The following is a 21,865-nucleotide window of genomic DNA, read 5'->3' on the forward strand; positions in this document are numbered from 1 at the left end:
AGGAGCACAGAGGAGCAGAGCCAGGGGAGCAGACAGGAGCAGACAGGAGCAGACAGGAGCAGACAGGAGCAGACAGGAGCAGAGACAGGAGCAGACAGGAGCCGACAGGAGCAGACAGGAGCGACAGGAGCGACAGGAGCAGGAGACAGGAGCCGACAGGAGCCGACAGGAGCAGACAGGAGCAGACAGGAGCCGACAGGAGCCGACAGGAGAGACAGGAGCAGACAGGAGCAGACAGGCAGCCGACAGGAGCAGACAGGAGCCGACAGGAGCCGACAGGAGCGACAGAGCAGCGACAGCCGACAGGAGCAGACAGGAGCAGGCAGGAGCCGACAGGAGCCGACAGGAGCCGACTGGAGCCGACACACAGAGGCTCAGTGTTGGTCGGACCCAGAGGACGGGTCTGGTCCTGGCGCGGAGCCCGACTCACACAGTCCACAAACAGAAAAACATGCCCACGTCCTGCAGCCGCTCACTCTGCCCCACGCGCCGATTACCCCCAGTCTACTGCAATACACCTCTGATCAAGTATCGAAAAACAGACGCTTGTCGATACTAAAACTAAAATCCAAACTAGATCCTGGTTTTCCACAGGTTTGGATCCTAAAAAAAAAAAGTCCCAGAACGTTTCCTGAAAGTGTTTAGAACAAACTGGAACAAGAATAAAACACAGAGACTAGAACACAAACATGGACCTGGTCTAGACCTGGTTTAGACCTGGTCTAGACCTGGTTTAGTTTAGTCCTGGTTTAGACCTGGTTTAGTTTAGTCCTGGTTTAGACCTGGTTTAGTTTAGTCCTGGTTTAGACCTGGTTTAGTCCTGGTTTAGACCTGGTTTAATCCTGGTTTAGACCTTGTTTAGACCTGGCTCAGACCCGCCTTAGACCTGGTTTAGTCCTGGTTTAGACCTGGTTTAGTTTAGTCCTGGTTTAGACCTGGTTTATTCTTGGTTTAGTCCTGGTTTAGACCTGGCTCAGACCCGCCTTAGACCTGGTTTAGTCCTGGCTTAGACCTGGCTAAGACCTGGTTTAGTCCTGGTTTAGTCCTGGTTTAGACCTGGGTTAGACCTGGGTTAGTCCTGGTTTAGTCCTGGTTTAGTCCTGGTTTAGACCTGGTTTAGACCTGGCTCAGACCCGCCTTAGACCTGGTTTAGTTTAGTCCTGGTTTAGACCTGGTTTAGTCCTGGATTAGACCTGGTTTAGTTTAATCCTGGTTTAGACCTGGTTTAGTCCTGGATTAGACCATGTTTACACCTGGTTTAGTCTTGGTTTAGTCCTGGTTTAGTTTAGTCCTGGTTTAGTCCTGGTTTAGACCTGTCTTAGACCTGGTTTAGACCTGGTTTAGACCTGGTTTAGTCCTGGTTTAGTCCTGGTTTAGACCTGTCTTAGACCTGGTTTAGACCTGGTTTAGACCTGGTTTAGTCCTGGTTTAGACCTGGTTTAGTCCTGGTTTAGTTTAGTCCTGGTTTAGTCCTGGTTTAGACCAGGTTTACTTTAGTTCTGGTTTAGAAACAAAACACAACTTCAGTTCTGTTTGTGACGAGGAAACAACATTAGAACAGATCAGAAAATGTTCCAGTCCAAACCCTTTAAATTTTAAACTTTTTTCTGTCGATATCAGTGTTTGTTTGTTTTTTCGATATATCGGTCTGGAGTTTGGGCTCGTTCGTTTGTGCTCCTCGTCCTGTTCTGGTCTCAGAGTGTGTCAGGGCTGATTCTGTCACCTGCTCGTTTCTATGGAGACGTCATTTATCTGCCAGGAATGTTCCACAGTGTGACATTAAACAGCTCTGCCTACATCATATAAGTACATTAATAAAAACTGTCACAATTTACAACAAAATATAAAATCTTTAGAATGGAGAAAAGTCTTTGAATGTGCAGTAAACTGTGACAATGATGTAACAATAAAAAAAATATCGAGATATCGTACCGTCACAATATATCGGATTATAAGATTTTTGTTTAAATGCACGATTTTATTATTACAACAATGAATAATTGATCTGTTTTATAGAACGCTAGAAGACTAGAGCTGAGTATTGGTAAGAAGTTTTCGATACGATACAAACCTCGATACACAGGCCATGGATACGATACACATCGATACAGTGCACTTTCGATTCAGTACGATATATTTCAAACTGATTCAGTATGGTTCAGTTAAAATAAAGTCTAAATCATGTTTGTGATACTAAAAGTCTTTGTTAAACTTCTTCTTGTGCAAAGTTCAGATGAAACACAAACATTTAAATCCTCAAAACAGTGAAAATGTCAAAAGTGTCAAATAAACGAGTTTCCTTCCACTGAACAAACAACAAAACTGTAGCTGGAACTAAATAATTTAGTAAAATAAACCAAAAAATCCTCTTGGTGATATATCGATACAGCAGCCCACGATATCGATACAGAATCATCACATCAAACGATACGATATATTGATATTTCTGCACAGCCCTGTCAAAGACACTTTACAGCATCATTCATTCACTTCAAACTCGGTAAACTTCTGTTGTAGCCACAGCTGCCCTGAGGCAGACTGACAGAAGTGCAGCTGCCAATCTGAGCCATTGGCCCCTCTGAACACACACACACACACACACACACACACTCTGGTTTCACACTGGGCAGTGTGGGTGAAGTGTCTTGCTTAAGGACACAACAACAGTTTTTTGTTCTGGCTCCTGATGTTTCCAGAGTCTCGTCCAAGTCCAGACCAGGACACAGAGCAGAGTTTACAAACATATTTTAAAAGTCACAAATCTTCATGACCCAAGTCCATAAACATGATTCATAAATCACAAAATAAAGTTGGATTTTTCATTTTTGAACATTAATGAGGATGTTTTATTGTCGACTGAGTCGTGTCTCTGAACAGTTTTTACTCAAGTTTTGAATGAAAAACTGAAACTGAAACAGCAACAAAAGGATCCAGAAGTCGCCTGTTTGAACTTTAAATGTAGAACTTTTTTTTTTTTCTTTTCAACATTCAGTTGAACCTCATCTGATTCATCAGACGGTTTCACTTGGTGGAAACCGTGTGACCTCGCAGCATTAGGATTCGTTCACTCAACAGTAGGCGGGGACTTTTTTTATTTAACCTGTCGCTGCTGTTTGGTCGTGATGTTTGTAATGCTCCAAATCCAGCAGGAAGAAGAACAATGACGTCTTTCCCCGAGATAAAATTCACCAAACATTCTCTTTGTTCCGACTTTAAATCCTCAGGGATCTGGGGAATCGATGACAACACAGAATGTCTGTCTTCGTCCACATCCATCTCGACATTTTGTTTACTGTTGTGCTGAAACACAAAAGTGACACAGACAGACGCCAGGACAATGACGTCATGACTTCACAGATCACAGATGATTGGTCGATGCACCGTCTACAACTTCTGTGGTTCTTGCAAATCATCTAGTGTATTTCTGATTCCTGATCTAGTCACTTTAGAGAAATGAAACTGAGAAGAGGCTCTAGGTGCCGCGAACCTGGATAAGTAGAAGCAGCAATACTGGATCAGAATATCTCTCTCTCTCTCTCATGTGTCAGAAGTGTTTGTAAAAATCTCTTGTGACCCTCCTGAGGGTCGCGGCCCAGTGTTTGGGAAACAAAGCCACAGACTGTATAAGGAAGTGAACTGTGTGAGACGTCTCAGCGCTCGGCTCCGACTCAGATGAAACTCATGATGCGACGGTTACAGACGAGTCAGACTCTATAGGGACAGGTGTCAAACATATGGCCCAGGGCCAGATCCGGCCCTCCAAGACCTTTAATCTGGCCCTCGGCTGATTTTCTACTGAAATATTTTGATTCTATTTTTTATAAAAATCTTGTTAATTTTCTGTGGTGTTTATCACAGCAGCGTCTCCAGCGTCTCTGTACGTGGCCCCTCCCACCAGAGCAGCACAAATGAAGACTTGTCTCTTTCCAAACGCTCTTAAAGGACGATCGTTTTGACTGTTGACCGTGACACCCTCATCAGAAAAAATGTCCAACATGAGAAAAGTGGAGCCGAGTGCAGAATTTTAAACAAAAAAATGGACTTATTTCCTGTTTACAGACAAGTTCATGTTAAAACTTTGTGTTGAAATTGTATTTTTCTTAAAGTTTCAGGTTGTTCATAATATTATAATATTTTGTAAAAGAAAGAGTTCATCAATTAAAAAAGATTTCTGTAATAGATTTGTGTTTCTCTGCACAAATATTTGAACTTATTGTTATTTTTGGGGTTTATATGACATGAGTTTTCTGATCCGGACACTTTGGGATCAAAGTCGGTTGGATACGACCAACGGAACAAAATGAGTTCGACACCTCTGCTCTATAGGAACAGGATTTTATTGACGAACAAAATAGCGAAAAAAACAAAAACAAAAAACAGAACGTGTCGCAGGTTAATACGAACATTTTCAGAACAAAAAGACGAGCGACAATATTCCAGTGTAAATCAACGGGAGCCAGAGTCAGTCACTTTATATTTGGAATGAATTTTGTCCATTTGTCCACAGGCAGCAGCTACAACAAACAGGAAACTACAAATCCCATGATCCTTTGCTCCACTCCAGCACAACACAAAGAAATGAAAACTATTCTAAAGATTAATTTTAACATATTATTACTATTTTTTAATCAGTAGCTTCAGTTCTGTTTGCGTTGCCACTAGAGCCCGACCGATATATCGGTTGGCCGATATTATCGGCTGATATGGGCAACTTTAGGCATGTCGGCTATCGACCGATATGCTTGCTGATAGGGGCCGATATTTCACGTGGGCATGTTATACCTCGTTATAAAGATTAGACTCTCTACATTCTGTTCATTTAATCCAACTTACAGACAGATAAATGTCCTAATATGTGGCTCCACATCAGTATTTATCTGTGGAGTCATTTGTCTGTGTGTGTCGTACTGTCCCTGAACACACCACAGAGTCGCGTCACTCACGTGTGTTTGTTTACACCTGCAGACACAGATCCAAACACTGAGATTATTTTCTTTTTACGGACAATCGGTTTGAGTCTGGATTAAAAGGACATTTATTAGTGCAGATTTGTGATGTGAGGAGGAGCCTGTGTGAGGCTGAGTGTTGGAAATATGTCGACTTTGAAGCTAGTTTTGGTCATTTGTTATGGCTTAGCTGCTGTAGCTCCCGCACATAAACAGACTGTTTTCTATTGGTTTGTTCTAAAGTGACTATACTGGCCGTATATTTGCTACTGGACCTGCACTGATATGTAAATGAGCTGTGAACAGACGTGTGAATTATGACATTTGCTCATATAATTAATTATCACGGCGCACAGCATTTACGGCTAAAGGCTAATAGCTCTACTTTCTTTACTAGTTATGGGTCGGTCGCGAACGAAATGACTCTTAGAACCGGCTCTTTGAAGGGAACGACGGGAGCCTGATCCTTATTGGGAGCCGTGTTTTCTCTTTTTCTCACTTTTTTTCTCTTCACGCCGCGTGATTCATGGTTTGACAGCAGCAGCGGCTAAAAACGAAACTTTGAGAAATTTACCTGTACGTAGGATTAAAAAAAATAAAAATTAAAAAAACAGCATATTTGACTGTAGTTTAGCAAAAAATAAATAAGTCCCGGTTTAGTCCTTTTTCAGTCCTGGTTTAGACCTGGTTCAGTCCTGATTCAGTCCTGCTTTAGACGTGCTTTAGTCCTGCTTGCAACAAAACAATCTGAAGAGCCACTTGGGAGCCAAAAGAACCAGCAGCTTTTAGTGAGCCGAGCCAAAAGAGCCGATTCTCTAAAAAGAACTGGAATACCCATCACTAGTGTCTCGAATGTGATGCAAAAATGCCATTAGTTCAACCTACTGTCTGTAAATATGATGTAAAGAGGCAGAATAACAATAAATGTTGCCTAAATAAACCCAATTTAAAATCCACCAGAGCCAAACCTAAGTTTTTTTAAACAATTCAACATTTACAGTGAATTTTTACATCACTAAATATATCGGCGATTATATCGGCAGCGCCAACTTCCATTATATCGGTTTCATATCGGCCACAGCAAAATCCATATCGGTCGGGCTCTAGTCACCACAATATCACAATAAACTGAACAACGGAGACCAAACCAGAGCAAGTCACAGGTCAGATCTGTGGAGAGGCGACCCCCCGCTCACTGTCACAATGTCTGTTTTTCTTGGTATTTTTCAGCTGTAAAACCTGCACCTGCGATTGAATAAACGTAAAGTCGAGCTGTTTAAAGTCACACTGCGGGACATTTCAGGCAGAGCGGTATCGACGTATCCACGGAAACAAGCAGGCGACGGACGCCCAACCAGAAAGTCACGCAGTGCAGCTTTAATCTGACGTTTTACGTAAGTACAAAAAATACAAAATCTTCAGCTCAATCACTCACTCTTCCTCTTTCTTCTTCTTTCTCTCCTTTCTCCACATTTCTTCTCTTTCACCTCTCCTTCTCTCCTCTCTCTCCTCTCTCTCTCTCTTCTGCTCTTCTCTTCTTTTTCTCCCCTTTTCTCCTCTCTCATCTTCTCTCTCTCCTCTGCTTCTCTCTCTTCTCTTTCTCTTTCTCCACTCCTCTCTCTCCTCTCCTTCACCTCTTTCACCTCTTCTCCTCTCTCTTCTCTCTCTCCTCTCTCTCTCCTCTCCTTCTCTCTCTCCTCTCCTTCACCTCTTCTCCTCTCTCTCCTCTTTCTTCTCTCTCTCCTCTCTCTCCTCTCCTCTCTTCCTCTCTCTCTCTCTCTCTCTCTCTCTCTCTCTCTCTCTCTCTCCTCTCTCTCTTCTCTCTCTCCTCTTTCTTCTCTCTCTTCTCTCTCTCTCTTCTCTCTCTTCTCTTCTCTCCTCTCTCTCTCTCTCTCCTTCTCTTCTCTCTTCTCCTCTTCTCTTCTCTTCTCTCTCTCTCTCCTCTCTCTCCTTCTCTCTCTCCTCTCCTTCATCTCTCCTTCTCTCTCTCCTCTTTCTTCTCTCGTCTCTCTCTCCTCTTTTCTCCTCTCTCTTCTCTTTCTCTCTCTTCCTCTCACTCTCTCTCTTTCTCTTTTCTGTTCAAAAAATATTTTAATTCTCCTAAAGTTCAAGCTCAAATTTCCTGTCTGTGTAATTTCCACTTGAGCTGCACAATATTTTGCAAATCACACAGAATCACAAATCTGAGTCGACAAAAAAAAAAAAAAACTGCACCGATTTAAAAAAGAACAAAATGATAAAGTCTCCGTCTGCGTCCGATTCAACACAAAACTGATCACATTATTCCTGTAAATGTTTAATGTCAACAGAAGGAAATCACAAACTCGATTTCCATTGTAATGAATCAAAACATACTCGATACTCGATACTCGATACTGAATCTGATCCAACAATGAAAATAAAAACTCTATTTAAACAAAATCCTGTAATTTTCCACATTAAATTGAAGAACTTTATTTTGTGTTTTTATATCTGTGTTTAAACCAGGACTAAACCAGAACTAAACCAGACTAAACCAGGTCTAAACCAGGTTAAACCACTAAACCATAAACCAGGACTAAACTAGAACTGAACCAGGTCTAAACCAGTACTGAACCAGGTCTAAACAGGACTAAACCAGGTCTAAACCAGGACTTAAACTAGAACTGAACCAGGTCTAAACCAGGTCTAAACTAGAACTGAACCAGGTCTAAACAGACTAAACCAGGTCTAAACCAGGACTAAACTAGAACTGAACCAGGTCTAAACCAGGACTAAACTAGAACTGAACCAGGTCTAAACCAGGACTAAACTAGAACTGAACCAGGTCTAAACCAGGACTGAACCAGGTCTAAACCAGGACTAAACCAGGTCTAAACCAGGACTAAACTAGAACTGAACCAGGTCTAAACCAGGACTAAACCAGGACTAAACTAGAACTGAACCAGGTCTAAACCAGGACTAAACCAGGTCTAAACCAGGACTAAACTAGAACTGAACCAGGTCTAAACCAGGACTAAACTAGAACTGAACCAGGATTAAACCAGAACTAAACCAGGACTAAAATAGAACTAAACCAGAACTAAACCAGGACTAAACCAGGTCTAAACCAGGACTAAACCAGGACTAAACCAGAACTAAACCAGACTAAACCAGGACTAAACCAGGAACTAAACCAGGACTACTAAACCAGGACTAAACCAGGTAAACCAGGTCTAAACCAGGACTAAACCAGGACTAAACCAGGTCTAAACCAGGTCTAAACCAGGTCTAAACTAAACAGGACTAAACCAGGACTAAACCAGGATTAAACCAGGATTAAACCAGGACTAAACCAGGTCTAAACCAGGACTACACCAGGTCTAAACCAGGTCTAAACCAGGTCTAAACCAGGTCTAAACCTAAACCAGGACTAAACCAGGATTAAACCAGGATTAAACCAGGACTAAACCAGTCTAAACCAGGTCTAAACCAGGTCTAAACCAGGACTAAACCAGGTCTAAACCAGGACTAAACCAGGTCTAAACCAGGACTAAACCAGGTCTAAACCAGGACCAAACCAGGACTAAACCAGGTCTAAACCAGGTCTAAACCAGGTCTAAACCAGGACTAAACCAGGACTAAACCAGGTCTAAACCAGGTCAAAACCAGGACTAAACCAGGATTAAACCAGGATTAAACCAGGACTAAACCAGGTCTAAACGAGGACTACACCAGGTCTAAACCAGGTCTAAACCAGGACTAAACCAGGACTAAACCAGGTCTAAACCAGGACTAAACCAGGACTAAATGAGTGAGTATTTATTTAACACTTTTCACAGACATTTGTCACAAAGACTCTTTACAGATCATTTTTCATTCACTCCAGACCTGGTGTTGGTAAATTACTATTGTTGCCACAGCCGCCCTGGGGCAGACTGACGGAAGCACGGCTGCCAATCTGCACCATCGGCCCCTCCCACCACCACCATCACACACAAATGTCTTGGGTGAAGTGTCTTGCCTAAGGACACAACAACAGTTTCTTCTCTGGTGCCTCCTGATGTTCCCAGAGTCTCCGTCCGAGTCCAGACCCAGACCCGGACCCAGACCCAGACCCAGACCTGGACCCAGACCCAGACCTGGACCCAGACCCAGACCAGACCCGGACCTGGACTCTGTTCTAGTCTCTGTGTCTTATATTTGTTCTGATCCAGTTCCAGATCAACTTTTTTAGGATCAAACCTGAGGAAAAACAGGATCTAGTCTTGATTTTAGTTTTAGGATCGATGAGCGTCTGTGTTTCGATTCTTTTCTCTGAACAATGAAACGTAAAAGTGACGTATTTTGACACTGAGTTCATAAACGGCAGAGACCAGAGTGAGACGCCCGTGTGAAATATGGAAACAGACGAGAGAGAGAGAGAGTGTGTGTGTGTGTGTGTGTGTGTGTGTGTGTGTGTGTGTGTCTGTGTGTGTGTGTGTGTGTGTGTGTGTGTGTGTGTGTCTGTGTGTGTGTGTGTGTGTGTGTGTCGTGTGTGTGTGTGTGTGTGTGTGTGTGTGTGTGTGTGTGTGTGTGTGTGTGTGTGTGTGTGTGTGTGTGTGTTCTGACCTTCATGTGCAAGAAAATTTTGATTATGTAAACATATAAAATCGATCCTAAAACTAAAATCCAAACTAGATCCTGGTTTTCCACAGGTTTGGATCCTAAAAAAAAAAAAAGTCCCAGAACGTTTCCTGAAAGTGTTTAGAACAAACTGGAACAAGAATAAAACACAGAGACTAGAACACAAACATGGACCTGGTTTAGACCTAGTTTAGACCTGGTTGTAGACCTGGTTTAGACCTGGTTTAGTCCTGGTTTAATCCTGGTTTAGACCTGGTTTAGACCTGGTTTAGTCCTGGTTTAATCTTGGTTTAGTCCTGGTTTCGTCCTAATTAGACCTGGTTTAGATCTGGTTTAGTCCTGGTTTTGTCCTAGTTTAGACCTGGTTTAGACCTTAGATCTGGTTTAGATCTGGTTTAGTCCTGGTTTAGACCTGGTTTAGACCTGGTTTAGATCTGGTTTAGTCCTGGTTTAATCCTAATTTAGTCCTGGTTTAGACCTGGTATAATCCTGGTTTAGACCTGGTTTAGACCTGGTTTAGTCCTGGTTTAGACCTGGTTTAGTCCTGGTTGAGTTTTGGTTTAGATCTGGTTTAGTCCTGGTTTAGTCCTGGTTTAGTTTTGGTTTAGTCCTGGTTTAGTCCTGGTTTAGACCTGGTTTAGACCTGGTTTAGTCCTGGTTTAATTCTGGTTTAATCCTGGTTTAGACCTGGTTTAGTCCTGGTTTAGACCTGGTTTAGATCTGGTTTAGTCCTGGTTTAGTCCTGGTTTCGTCCTAGTTTAGACCTGGTTTAGACCTGGTTTAGATCTGGTTTAGTCCTGGTTTAATCCTAATTTAGTCCTGGTTTTAGTTTAACCTGGTTTACCTGGTTTAGACCTGGTTTAGACCTGGTTTAGACCTGGTTTAGTCCTGGTTTAGACCTGGTTTAGACCTGGTTTAGACCTGGTTTAGTCCTGGTTTAGATCTGGTTTAGTTAAAATCACAGTATTTTGTAAAGAGATTTTTTATTTTCATGGTGGGATCAGTATCAGTATCAGTATCAGTATCAGTATCGAGTATCGAGTATCGAGTCTGTTCATTCGAGTCAGAATCGAGTTTGAGTTTTTCGTTTCGTGACAAACTCTTAAACCGCTTTGTGTAACTTTTCTGGTGGACGTCAGACGCTGCTCGTTTCCATGGAGACGTTGTTGCTTTGTCTGGAATGTTCCGCAGTACGGCATTAAACCTTTCTATCTCCACAGAGACCAAACCAGACCAAGTCCCAGGTCAGATCTGCGGAGAGGCGACCCCCGCTCACAGTCACAATGTTTGTTTGTTTTTCTCAGTATTTTTGAGTTATAAAACCACCTGTAGTTGAATAAATGTAAAGTCGAGCTGTTTAAAGTCACACTGTGGAACATTCCAGGACAGAGTGATGGCGTCTCCATGGAAACAAGCAGGTGGCGAAGTTACACAGTGCAGCTTTAAACTCTCCTCTGATCCGTTCTAATGTCGTTTCGTCGTCACACACGAACCTGGAGTCGTGTTTAACGCACAAACCCTCAACGCAAAACACTCTGTTCCACCTCGTGACATCATCAAGTAGTGATACAGGAAGTGCTCCACTGTGTTTTTAAACTCCACGCACCTTCACTAGAATCGTTCGGGTCATTTTCGCTCCGGAATTGCCGATTTCTACCGAACTAAAACAGAGGTAAAAGGAGCAGCTCACTTGAAAACACTTCAGCGCTTCACCACTTCATGACATCACGAGGTGGAACGGAGCGTTTGGAGGCGCGGACATGAAACAAAACACAAGTCCAGGTTTGTTTCTGAGGCGTGAACAGCGTTAGAACACGACTTAAATCTCCGTCAGAGTCGACACCGAACCCGTTCCGTCTAAAAACCCGTAAACGCGCCGCTAAAAATATTCCCGAAATTTCGCTCAAACCCGGCGCGATCGGGTCCGTTTATTTAAAACGTCGACGCCGGGGGGAAGTGAAGGGCAAAAATCTCCCGCGAAGCCACCGTGAAATTAGCGCAAAGTAAAAAATAATAAGCCGCGCGCGCGTGTGTGAGCCTGTAATCTGCAAAGTTCAAAAGTGACCGCGTGCGGCGAACGGAGCGAGCCGCGAGCGTCCGGGGTGCACAAGTTTGCGGCAAAAAATAAAATAAACAAAAATAAATAAAAAAAAACACGTGAAAATAAAGGAGGAAGAGGAGGAGAGGAGGAGAGGAGGGAGAGTGTTACCTGCGTTGCCCATCACCGCGTCGGGGGCGAGCAGCAGCGGGAGGAGCAGCAGCAGCGGCGGGAGGAACAGCGGCGGGAGGAGGTGGTGGACGCGGCGGCGGCGGGATCCGGAGCTTCCCATGATCCGAGTTCGGTGCTCGGAAGCTCGGACACTCGGAGACTCGGAGACTCGGAGACTCGGAGGCTTCGGCGGGAGAGTGAGGGAGCAGCGCGCGCTCTCACAGACTGGAGGAGCGGAGGAGCGCGCGGCACAGGACACGAGGGACGGAGAGAGAGAGAAGAGAGAGAGAAAGAAGAGAGGGAGAGAGAGAGAGAGAGAGAGAGAGGAGGGACGGGATTGGCTGAGCCGGGAGAGAGAGAGAGAAGGAGAGAGGGACAAGGGGAGAGAGAGAGGAAGGACGGGATTGGCTGTGGTAAAAGAGAGAAGAGGAAAGAGAGAAGGAGAAAAGAAAGAGGAGGAAGAGACAGAGAGGAGAGAGGGGAGAGAAAGAGAGAGAGGGGGAAGGGAGGAGGAGAGAGAGGAGAGAGGGGGGAAGAGGGAGAGAAGAGAGAGAGAGAGGGACAAGGGGAGAGAGAGAGGAAGGACGGGATTGGCTGTGGTAAAAGAGGAAGAGGAAAGAGAGAAGGAGAAAGAAAAGAGGGGGAAGAGACGGAGAGAGAGGAGAGGGAGAAAAGGAAAGAGGAGGAAGACACAGAGAGGAGAGAGAGAGAAGAGAGAGAGAGAGGAAAAGGGGAGAGGGGGAAGAGAGAGAGGAGGGACGGGATTGGCTGAGCCGGGAGAGAGAGAGAGAGAGAGAGAGAGAGAGAGAGAGAAGAGGAAGGGGAGAGAAAGAGAGAGAGGGGAAGAGAAGAGAGAGAGAGAGAGAGGAGAGAGGGACAAGGGGAGAGAGAGAGGAAGGACGGGATTGGCTGTGGTAAAAGAGAGAAGAGGAAAGAGAAGGAGAAAAGGAAAGAGGAGGAAGAGACAGAGAGAGAGAGAGGGAGAGAGGAGGAAGAGAGAGAAAGGAGAGAAGAGGGAGAGAGAGAGAGGAGGGATGGGATTGGCTGAGCCGGGAGAGAGAGAGAGAGAGAGAGAGAGAAGGAGAGAGGGACAAGGGGAGAGAGAGAGGAAGGACGGGATTGGCTGTGGCAGAAAAGAGAAGAGGAGAGAGAGAGGGAGAGAGAGAGAGAGAAAGAGGGAGAGGAAAGTGAGAGGGAGGAGAGGGAGGAAAGAAGAGGGGGAAGAAAGAGAGAGGAGAGGAGAGAGAGAACAGAAAGGCAAAGGAAAGAGAGGAAAGGTTTAGAAGTGACAGAGAGACAGAAGAGGAGAGAGAGAGAGGAGAGAGAGATGGAAAAGGAAAGAGGAGGAAAGAGACACGCAGAAGAGAGAGAGAAAGAGGGAGAGGAAAGTGAGAGGGCGGAAGAGAGAGAGGAGAGAAAGGAAAGGAGAAAAGGGGGAAGAGATAGAGAGCGTGAGGGGAGAGGGACAGGGGGAGAGAGAGGAAGGACAGGACTGGCTGTGGAAAAAGAGAGAGAGAGAGAGAGAGGGAGAGAGAGAGAGGAGAGAGAGAGAGGAAAAACTAAGAGAGGGAAGAGAGAGGAGAGAGAAAAGGGAGCGATGAGATTGGCTGAAGCAGAAGAAAGAGAGAGAGAGGAGGAGGGGGAGAGAAAGAGAGGGGAGAAGAGAGAGAGGGAAAGAAGGGATGGACGGGATTGGTTGAGACGGAAAAGAGAGAGAGAGAGAGAAAGAGAAGAGAGAGAGAGAGAGAGACAATGCTGAGGAGGAGAGGAGACGAGGAGAGAGGGAAAGAAAGAAAATAGAGAGAAGGGATGAGGAAACAAAGAGAAGGAGTAGGAGAAAGAGCGAGAGAGAGTTAAAGTGTGGGGGGGCAGAGAGAGAGAGAGAAGAGAGGAATAAAAGCAAAAGAGGAGAGAAAGAGAGAGAGAAAGAGAGAGAAAGAGAGAGAGCTGCACTTAAACCTCAACGATCCTTTAATCCAAACAAACGATGCAGGTTTTATGTTTCCTCGTCTTTTATTTCTTCTTTTTTTTATGCATTTCTTCATTTTTTTTTGCCCGTCGCAGCTCAAAACACTCCGCTCCACCTCGTGACATCATCGGGTGGCGCTCTCAGAACTCCCAAGGCGCCGTATCTGATTTTTTGACCGTCTTAAAAAACGAGAAAAATCAGATCGGAACAGTTTTCGTTTCTCTCCAGAGTTCTTCCTCGCTTCCCTTTCCGCGTTCTGGCATGCTAACGGTGCACTTCCTGATCCCCGTGTCGCGGTAAAGCGGCAGGTGAAGGAGACGAGCGACGGTTTTTAGCCCGATTCGAGCCGCTGTCCTCCTCGGAGCGAGCGGACGGAGCTCTCACGCCCTCTGCTGGTCACTTCACGAACACGTTTTTTTTTTTTTTTTTTTTGGACTTTTTCCAGGCAGACGGGATTTTGATTTTGATTCCTGCGAGAAAAGTGACAGAGTGAAGCTTTAATCTGTGTTGAAATGGAAAAACTGAAGTGATTTAAATTTTATCTTGTTCAAAATTGGCTCTTGTGACGTTTAAGTCGTTTTATAAAATGTTGATTTCTCCTCGAAAGTTTAGTCCAAAAGTCCTGTCTAGTCCTGGTTTAGTCCTTGGGTTTTGGTTTAGTCCAGTCTAGTCCGTTTAGTCCTAGAGTCTAGTCCTGGTTTAGTCCTAGTTTAGTCCAAGTCTAGTCCTGGTTTAGTCCAAGTCTAGTCCTGGTTTAGTCCTGGTTTAGTCCAAGTCTAGTCCTGGTTTAGTCCTGGTTTAGTCCAAGTCTAGTCCTGGTTTAGTCCTGGTTTAGTCCAAGTCTAGTCCTGGTTTAGTCCTGGTTTAGTCCTAGTTTAGTCCAAGTCTAGTCCTGGTTTAGTCCTGGTTTAGTCCAAGTCTAGTCCTGGTTTAGTCCTGGTTTAGTCCAAGTCCTGGTTTAGTCCTGGTTTAGTCCTGGTTTAGTCCAAGTCTAGTCCTGGATTAGTCCAAGTCTAGTCCTGGTTTAGTCCTGGTTCAGGTCTGGTTTAGTCCTGGTTTAGTCCAAGTCTAACCCTAGTCTAGTCCTTTTTTGGTCCTAGTTCAGTCCAAGTTTAGTCCTGGTTTAGTCTGGTTTAAGTCCTGGTTTAGTCCTTGTCCAATCCATGTCTACTCCTGGTTTAGTCCAAGTCTAGTCCTGGCCTAGTTCTGGTTCAATTCTGGGCTAGTCCTAGTTTAGTCCAAGTTTAGTCCTGGTTCAGTCCTGGTCTAATCCTGGCCTAGTCCAAGTTTAGTCCCAAGTCTAGTCCTGGTTCAGTCCTGGTTTACTCAGTCCAAGTCTAACCCTGGTCTCGTCCCTGGTCTAGTCCTGGTTTAGTCTGGGTTCAGTCCTGGTTCAGTCGAAGTCTAGTCCTGGTTTAGTCCAAGTCTAACCCTGGTCTAGTTGTGGTTTATGTCTGGTTTAGTTAAATCCTGGTCTAATCCTGGTCTAGTTCTGGTTAAATCCTGGTTTAGTCCTAGTTTAGTCCTGGTTTAGTCCTGGTTTAGTCCTGGTTTAGAGCAGATTGGTCCAAAATAGAGACACTGGGACATTTCTTGTATAAAATTTGGACAAATCAGTGTTTTTTTGTTTAAATCTTCGGGGACACAGACTCAAAACCGGGACTGTCCCAAAGAAATTATTTACACAAACGTTGACGATATTTAAACATAAATTCACCTTTTTTCTTTTTTTATTATTTTGTGTGGCTCCAAAAACAATAATTTAGATCTTTTATTTTCTAATTAACTGAAAATCTCTGTCAAATCAACCACTTTACGCGGTTACACAACAGCGCAAAAATCACGATTAAAACCCGACACGAAAACAGCGCAAATGTCTCCCTCTGCTGGTCGAACCCGCTCACTGCAGCTCCCATTGAAACGTGCGGCATTTTCTCAGCCAATCAGAAGCGAGAGAGCCGAGCGATGCGTTCAAAAGCAAAACGACTTTCCAAAACTTTAAATTTTTTTCCGTTTTTACATCACAATTTATAAAATTCTAGTTTTAATATATTTTCACTAAAACTATCAGATACGTGAAGCTGTCGATAGGCTGAGTTAAAATATTAAATAAGAAAATCTAAAAACAAATTAGAATAAACATTATACATAAACATACGGCTAGCTAAAAATGTGCTAACAACTCAAATGATACGGCGCGAAATCGAGTTTTTCAACAAAATAACACGTTTTTATTTATTTTAAGTTTAGATTTGTTTTTTTAAAGTTTGTGAAGAATTAAAAACTGCGTGTAAAAGGTTAAAAAACGTGAAGGTGTTAAACTTACCGGGCTCTCTGAACGGCGCGCGTGCCTCTGTAGATATAGAACTCTAGAGCTCGTGTTTATACCGCCGCCATCTTGGTACAGGGACTAAAACAGGACTGAACCAGGACTAAGACAGGAATAAACCAGGAATAAACCAGGACTAAACCAGGACTATAACAGGACTAAACCAGGAATAAATCAGGACTAAAACTGGACTGAAACAGGACTAAACCAGGACTAAAACAGGACTAAAACTGAACTAAACCAGGATTAAAACAGGACTGAAATAGAACTAAACCAGGGCTGAAACAGAACTAAACCAGGACTGAAACAGGACTGAAACAGGACTAAACCAGGACTGAAACAGAACTAAACCAGGACTAAACCAGGACTAAAGCAGGACTAAAACAGGACTAAAACTGGACTGAAACAGAACTAAACCAGGACTAAACCAGGACTAAAGCAGGACTAAAACAGGACTAAAACAGGACTGAAACAGAACTAAACCAGGAATAAACCAGGACTAAAGCAGGACTAAAACAGGACTAAAACTGGACTGAAACAGGACTAAACCAGGAATAAACCAGGACTAAAGCAGGACTAAAACAGGACTAAAACTGGACTGAAACAGGACTAAACCAGGACTAAAACTGGACTGAAACAGGACTAAACCAGGACTAAAACAGGACTAAAACTGAACTAAACCAGGACTAAAACAGGACTGAAACAGAACTAAACCAGGACTAAACCAGGACTAAACAGACTGAAACAGAAACAGAACTAAACCAGGACTAAACCAGGACTGAAACAGGACTAAACCAGGACTGAAACAGAACTAAACCAGGACTAAACCAGGACTGAAACAGGACTAAACCAGGACTGAAACAGAACTAAACCAGGACTAAACCAGGACTGAAACAGGACTAAACCAGGACTGAAACAGGACTAAAACAGGACTAAAACAGGTCTAAAACAGAACTAAACCGGGACTAAACCAGGACTAAACCTGGACTGAACCAGAACTAAACCAGGACTAAACCAGGACTGAACCAAAACTAAACCCGGAATGAAACAGAACTAAACCAGGACTAATCTTATCTCTCAAAGCAGCTTTTCTACAGTCCCAAGATGGCGGCCGTGTTGACGTACTCGTCCCCGCCGCGCTCTACAGCTCCGGGTGCGCGCGCTCCTCTCCGACTGTCATGGCGTCTCTCCTGAAGGGGGTTTGGTCCCGGAGAGAGTAACCGACCTCATTTACACGTTTTCCCCCCGACTCCAGAGCCCCGGACCCGGCCAGAGGACCCGGCCAGCACCGCAGACTCACCATGGGAACCGTCCACGCCAAGGTAAAGCCCGAACACGGAACATTCCACGTGTTTGGGGCCCGGTTTTTGCCATGACCTCTCTGTGAAACGTGAAAGACTGGACACAGGCTTTCGTACTCCATGTACTGTGTCCAAAATATCACTTTTAAAAACTACAAACTTCATTTTTTACCTGCACTATCAATCATTCCTGTTTTATCTCCTCATCCGCTTTAAAAACAACACAAAATAACTCTGTACTTTGGATTTACAACAATAAAACCTGCAAATTTAAGATAAGATTCCACCAAATTAACTTATTATTCACTTTTAGGTGCATATATTTCACTTATTACTTTGCAAACTTAAAAAATACAGTTTAGTTTTTAATATTTGTGTAATAATAATAATAATAATAATGATAAATCTATTTTTATGTTGTGCACTGTAGGAAGACTGAAGAGATCTGCAGGAGTCTTGTGCAGCGTGTAGAGGTCACTTTCACTCAGCCCCGCCCTCAGAATGTATTTTAAACTTTAACACTGATCTATAAGTTTATTAAATGCGCTTTAATTTAAAAAAAATGGACGTTTGTGAGGTTTAAGTCTCGTTCTGAAGTTGTAAAGTCCTCGAAAACAGAGCTGGAGTTGTGTTTTGTTGAGGGTCGAAGTTTTGAGCTTCTGTGTTCCCGTCTCAGTAGATTTATTTAAAAAAACAAAACACTGATTTGTCCAAGTTTTGTAAAAGAAATGTTTAAGGTTTCCAGTTTTTGACCAATTTGATCCCTGCCAACAGTAAAGAGAGGAATTTGTTGAGGTAAAATGCAAAAAATCATCTTAAAAAGAAAAAGAAAGAGTCTTTCAAAACAAATTTTTAGGAGTAACTATAGACCATAATTTAAACTGGAAATCACACATAAATAAACTAAACAAAGTGATCGCAATTATATACAAATATAGATATATCCTAGATAAAAACAGTCTTTTTATTACCGTATTTTCCAGGCTATTAGACGCGCTCTTAAGCCTCTAAAAATGACCACGCGCCACAATCCAGAGCGCCCCATACATGAATCCACTCAGGTGTCACAGCACGACTTCAGTAAACTACAAACCCGCAGAACACACAAACACACACGGAGCAGACAGCGACCGCACAGAGAAACACACCCACAGACACACTCATCACTCCACGCCGACGAGGAACGGAACGGAGGAACGAACCGAAAAAGCCACGAGCGCAATGTGCCGCTTCTAGACACGACTGAACAACTGAGTCACTGCGAACACGCCGACAATCCAGCCACAGACACACCCTCCCTACACGCAGAGCTGGGAGTGTTACTTTTAAAATGTAATCCCCTACAGATTACAGATTACACACCCCAAAATGTAGTTTGTAACATAATCCATTAAATTACTTAAAGTGAGTAATGTAATCTGAATACTTTGGATTACTTGATTTGCTGTAGAGAAACAAAGACGAGGAAATTGTAACGTAAGAAGTTTTATCTGCTAAAAGAAAATGAAAAGTCCAGACTTTACTGAACCAAATTAAAAATATAATTGATAGAAGAATGAAGAAACACGTCCACACAGCAGGATTTAGTCCTGTTAAATCCTGGTTTAGTCCTGGTTTAGACCTAATTTTAGTCCTTGTTTAGACCTTTTAGTCCTGGTTTAGATCTAGTTTAGATCTGGTTTTAGTCCTTGTTTACTCCTGGTTTAGACCTGGTTTTAGTCCTGGTTTAGATCTAGTTTAGACCTGGTTTTAGTCCTTGTTTAGTCCTGGTTTAGACCTGGTTTTAGTCCTGGTTTAGATCTAGTTTAGACCTGGTTTTAGTCCTTGTTTAGTCCTGGTTTAGACCTGGTTTTAGTCCTGGTTTAGATCTAGTTTAGACCTGGTTTTAGTCCTTGTTTAGTCCTGGTTTTAGACCTGGTTTAGTCCTGGTTTAAGATTTAGTGTGGTTTAGTGTCCGGCAATGAGTAGAATTACTGAGGGAAAAAAAAAAAGGGATTTAGCCCAAAATGTGAAAACAGTAAAATCCCTCTGTTTAATCCATTTATTTCAACAAAGTAACTGTAATCCAATTACCACTCACTGAAACAGTAACTGTAACTGAATACAGTTACTCATCATTTGTACTCTGATTACTCCGGTACATGTAATCTGTTACTCCACAACCCTCCCTACACGCCACAAACAAACAAAACCACTCACACATCCCACTGTTGTTTCCTTTAAAGTCCCACTCGGTTTATTTGGGAAAAAAGTTCAAAAACAGACCATTTAATGACAGAGCGACGAATAGTGCAGAAAATACGGTAATTATTTATCATCAAGAGAGAAATTATTTTTTCCATAACAATTGAAAAACACATATCGTATCGACAACTTCTTAATGATCCAGCTCTTGTCTTCATGATTAAAACTCTTCTGCGTCTCTGTCGTTTACTGTTTTTAACTTTCGATGACAATTTGAAACTAAAACAAATCGTCCGTACAAACTTTTAAAGTGACTGAATCTGTGTTTCATTCGTTCATTTGTTTTTCAATATAAAACCATAAATAAGAAAACAAAAAAAAACCTGTTATTTTCTTCAATATTTGTCTCCAAAACCAAAATGAAAAAAACGGATAAAGACCGTTTCCCGTTTACGAGACTTAAACTGCGATGCCGAACTTTTGTACCACATACAGACTGAACCAGGACTAAACCAGGACTAAACCAGGACTAAACCAGGACTAAACCAGGACTAAACCAGGACTAAACCAGGACTAAACCAGGACTAAACCAGGTCCGACCAGACCAGGACTGAAGCTGGGACCAGGACCAGGAACAGGCCGTGATTCAGACCGGGACTGAGACCGGAGACCGGGCCGGAGACTGGGACCAGGACTGAAGCTGGGACTGGGACCGGGATTGGGACCGGGACTGGGACCAGGACTGAAGCTGAGACCGGAGACCGGGACCGGAGACCGAAGCTGGGACTGGGACCAGGAGTGAGACCGAGAACGGGACTGAGACTGGGACTGAGACCGGGACTGAAGCTGGGACTGAGACCGGGACTGAAGCTGGGACTGAGACCGGGACTGGACTGAGACCGGGACTGGGACTGGGACTGAGACCGGGACTGGGACTGGGACTGGACTGGACTGGGACCGGGACCGGACTGGGACCGGGATCGGGACACAGACCGGGACACAGACCGGGACACAGACCGGGACACAGACCGGACACAGACCGGGACACAGACCGGGACTGAGACCACGACTTAAAATAGTCCTGGTTCAGTCCGGCATCACAGTTTAAGTCTCGTAAACGGGAAACGGTCGTTATACATTTTTTTCATTTTGGTTTTGGAGACAAATAATGAAGAAAACAGTTTTTTTTTTTTTCGTTTTCTTATTTTTGATTTTATATTGAAAAACAAATGAACGACAGACACACAGATTAAAATACCAGGGCTGGTTTTTGTTCCCAGTCCGACCCTGCTGTAGGTTTTGCAGATGAAGATCTCGCTCGACTCTTCGTTCTCGTTCTTCTGTGTTTAAATGTCACAATAATAATAATAATAATAAATCGTTGTTTTGTTTTGTTTTGTCTGTGCAGAGTCTGGACTTTCTCCGTGTCATAATCGTTTTGTTTCGTCTAAACTCTGAGCTTTATTTAGTTACGTATTTACTCGTATTTATTTCTGGTTTTGTTTGCAGAGCCTGGACCCTCTCCCGATGCACGGCCGCGACCTCGGGATGAACCCCGACGACCTGATGGAGCCGCCGGAGCTCGAGCAGGAAGCCAAACAGGAAGTCCTGGAAAACAAAGACGTACGACGAGAACTTTATTCATCTGTTTACTCACGTCCGCGGAATCAAAACAAACCCACATTTTATCCCCGACGTCGCTCTTAAAACTCTCAAACTCTCGCATCACTGTCCATAGTTTATTTTGTGGTTTATATGTAACTAAAGCTGCATTACGGAACTTTCCTGAGAAGTTCTAGTCGTGTTTTCTGTTTCCTCGTCAAACATCTGGAGTTGTTTTTGGGTTTTTTTTGTTTCATTCACACAAGTTTAACTCACAAACCTGCACATTCAGGCTGAGTTTTTCCTCTCAAACCTGAAAACGCTCTGTTCCACCTCGTGATGTCATCGTGTGGTCATACGGGAAGAAGTGCTCCACTGTGTTTTTAAACTCCACACACCTTCACTAGAATCGTTTGGATCAGTTCAGCGCTGGAGTTTTGTTTTTACCCGATTTCTACGGAACTAAACCGAACTAAAGGGAGCTGCTCACTCAAAACACTTCATGACATCACAGGGTGGGACAGAGCGTTTGGAGCTTTGGAGATGAAGACAGATGAATAATGAAGGTCTAATAAAGACCAGGACTAGACCAGGGCTAAACCAAGTCTAAACTAAGACTAAAATAGGACTAGACGAGGACTAAACCAGAACTGAACCAGAACTAAACTTGAACTAGACCAGGACTAGACCAGGACTAGACCAGGACTAGACCAGGACTAGACCAGGACTAGACCAGGACTA

General features: G+C 43.5%; 1 protein-coding gene across 1 annotated transcript in view; it reads left to right on the plus strand.

The window, feature by feature from the left end:
* Positions 1-17,202: 17,202 nt before the first annotated feature.
* The window catches only part of samm50l (sorting and assembly machinery component 50 homolog, like), a 39,549-nt gene continuing 34,886 nt past the window's right edge, over positions 17,203-21,865 (plus strand). The window contains exons 1-2 of the mRNA XM_020933270.2: positions 17,203-17,359; positions 21,032-21,145. Of these exons, the coding sequence (XP_020788929.1) occupies positions 17,339-17,359; positions 21,032-21,145 (135 nt within the window). The 5' untranslated portion in view covers positions 17,203-17,338. The remainder of the gene's footprint in view (positions 17,360-21,031; positions 21,146-21,865) is intronic.

This window comes from Boleophthalmus pectinirostris, unplaced genomic scaffold, assembly GCF_026225935.1.
Source record: "Boleophthalmus pectinirostris isolate CB_2022bp ecotype Guang Dong unplaced genomic scaffold, ASM2622593v1 HiC_scaffold_2826, whole genome shotgun sequence".
In the NCBI taxonomy this organism is placed as follows: Eukaryota; Metazoa; Chordata; class Actinopteri; order Gobiiformes; family Gobiidae; genus Boleophthalmus; species Boleophthalmus pectinirostris.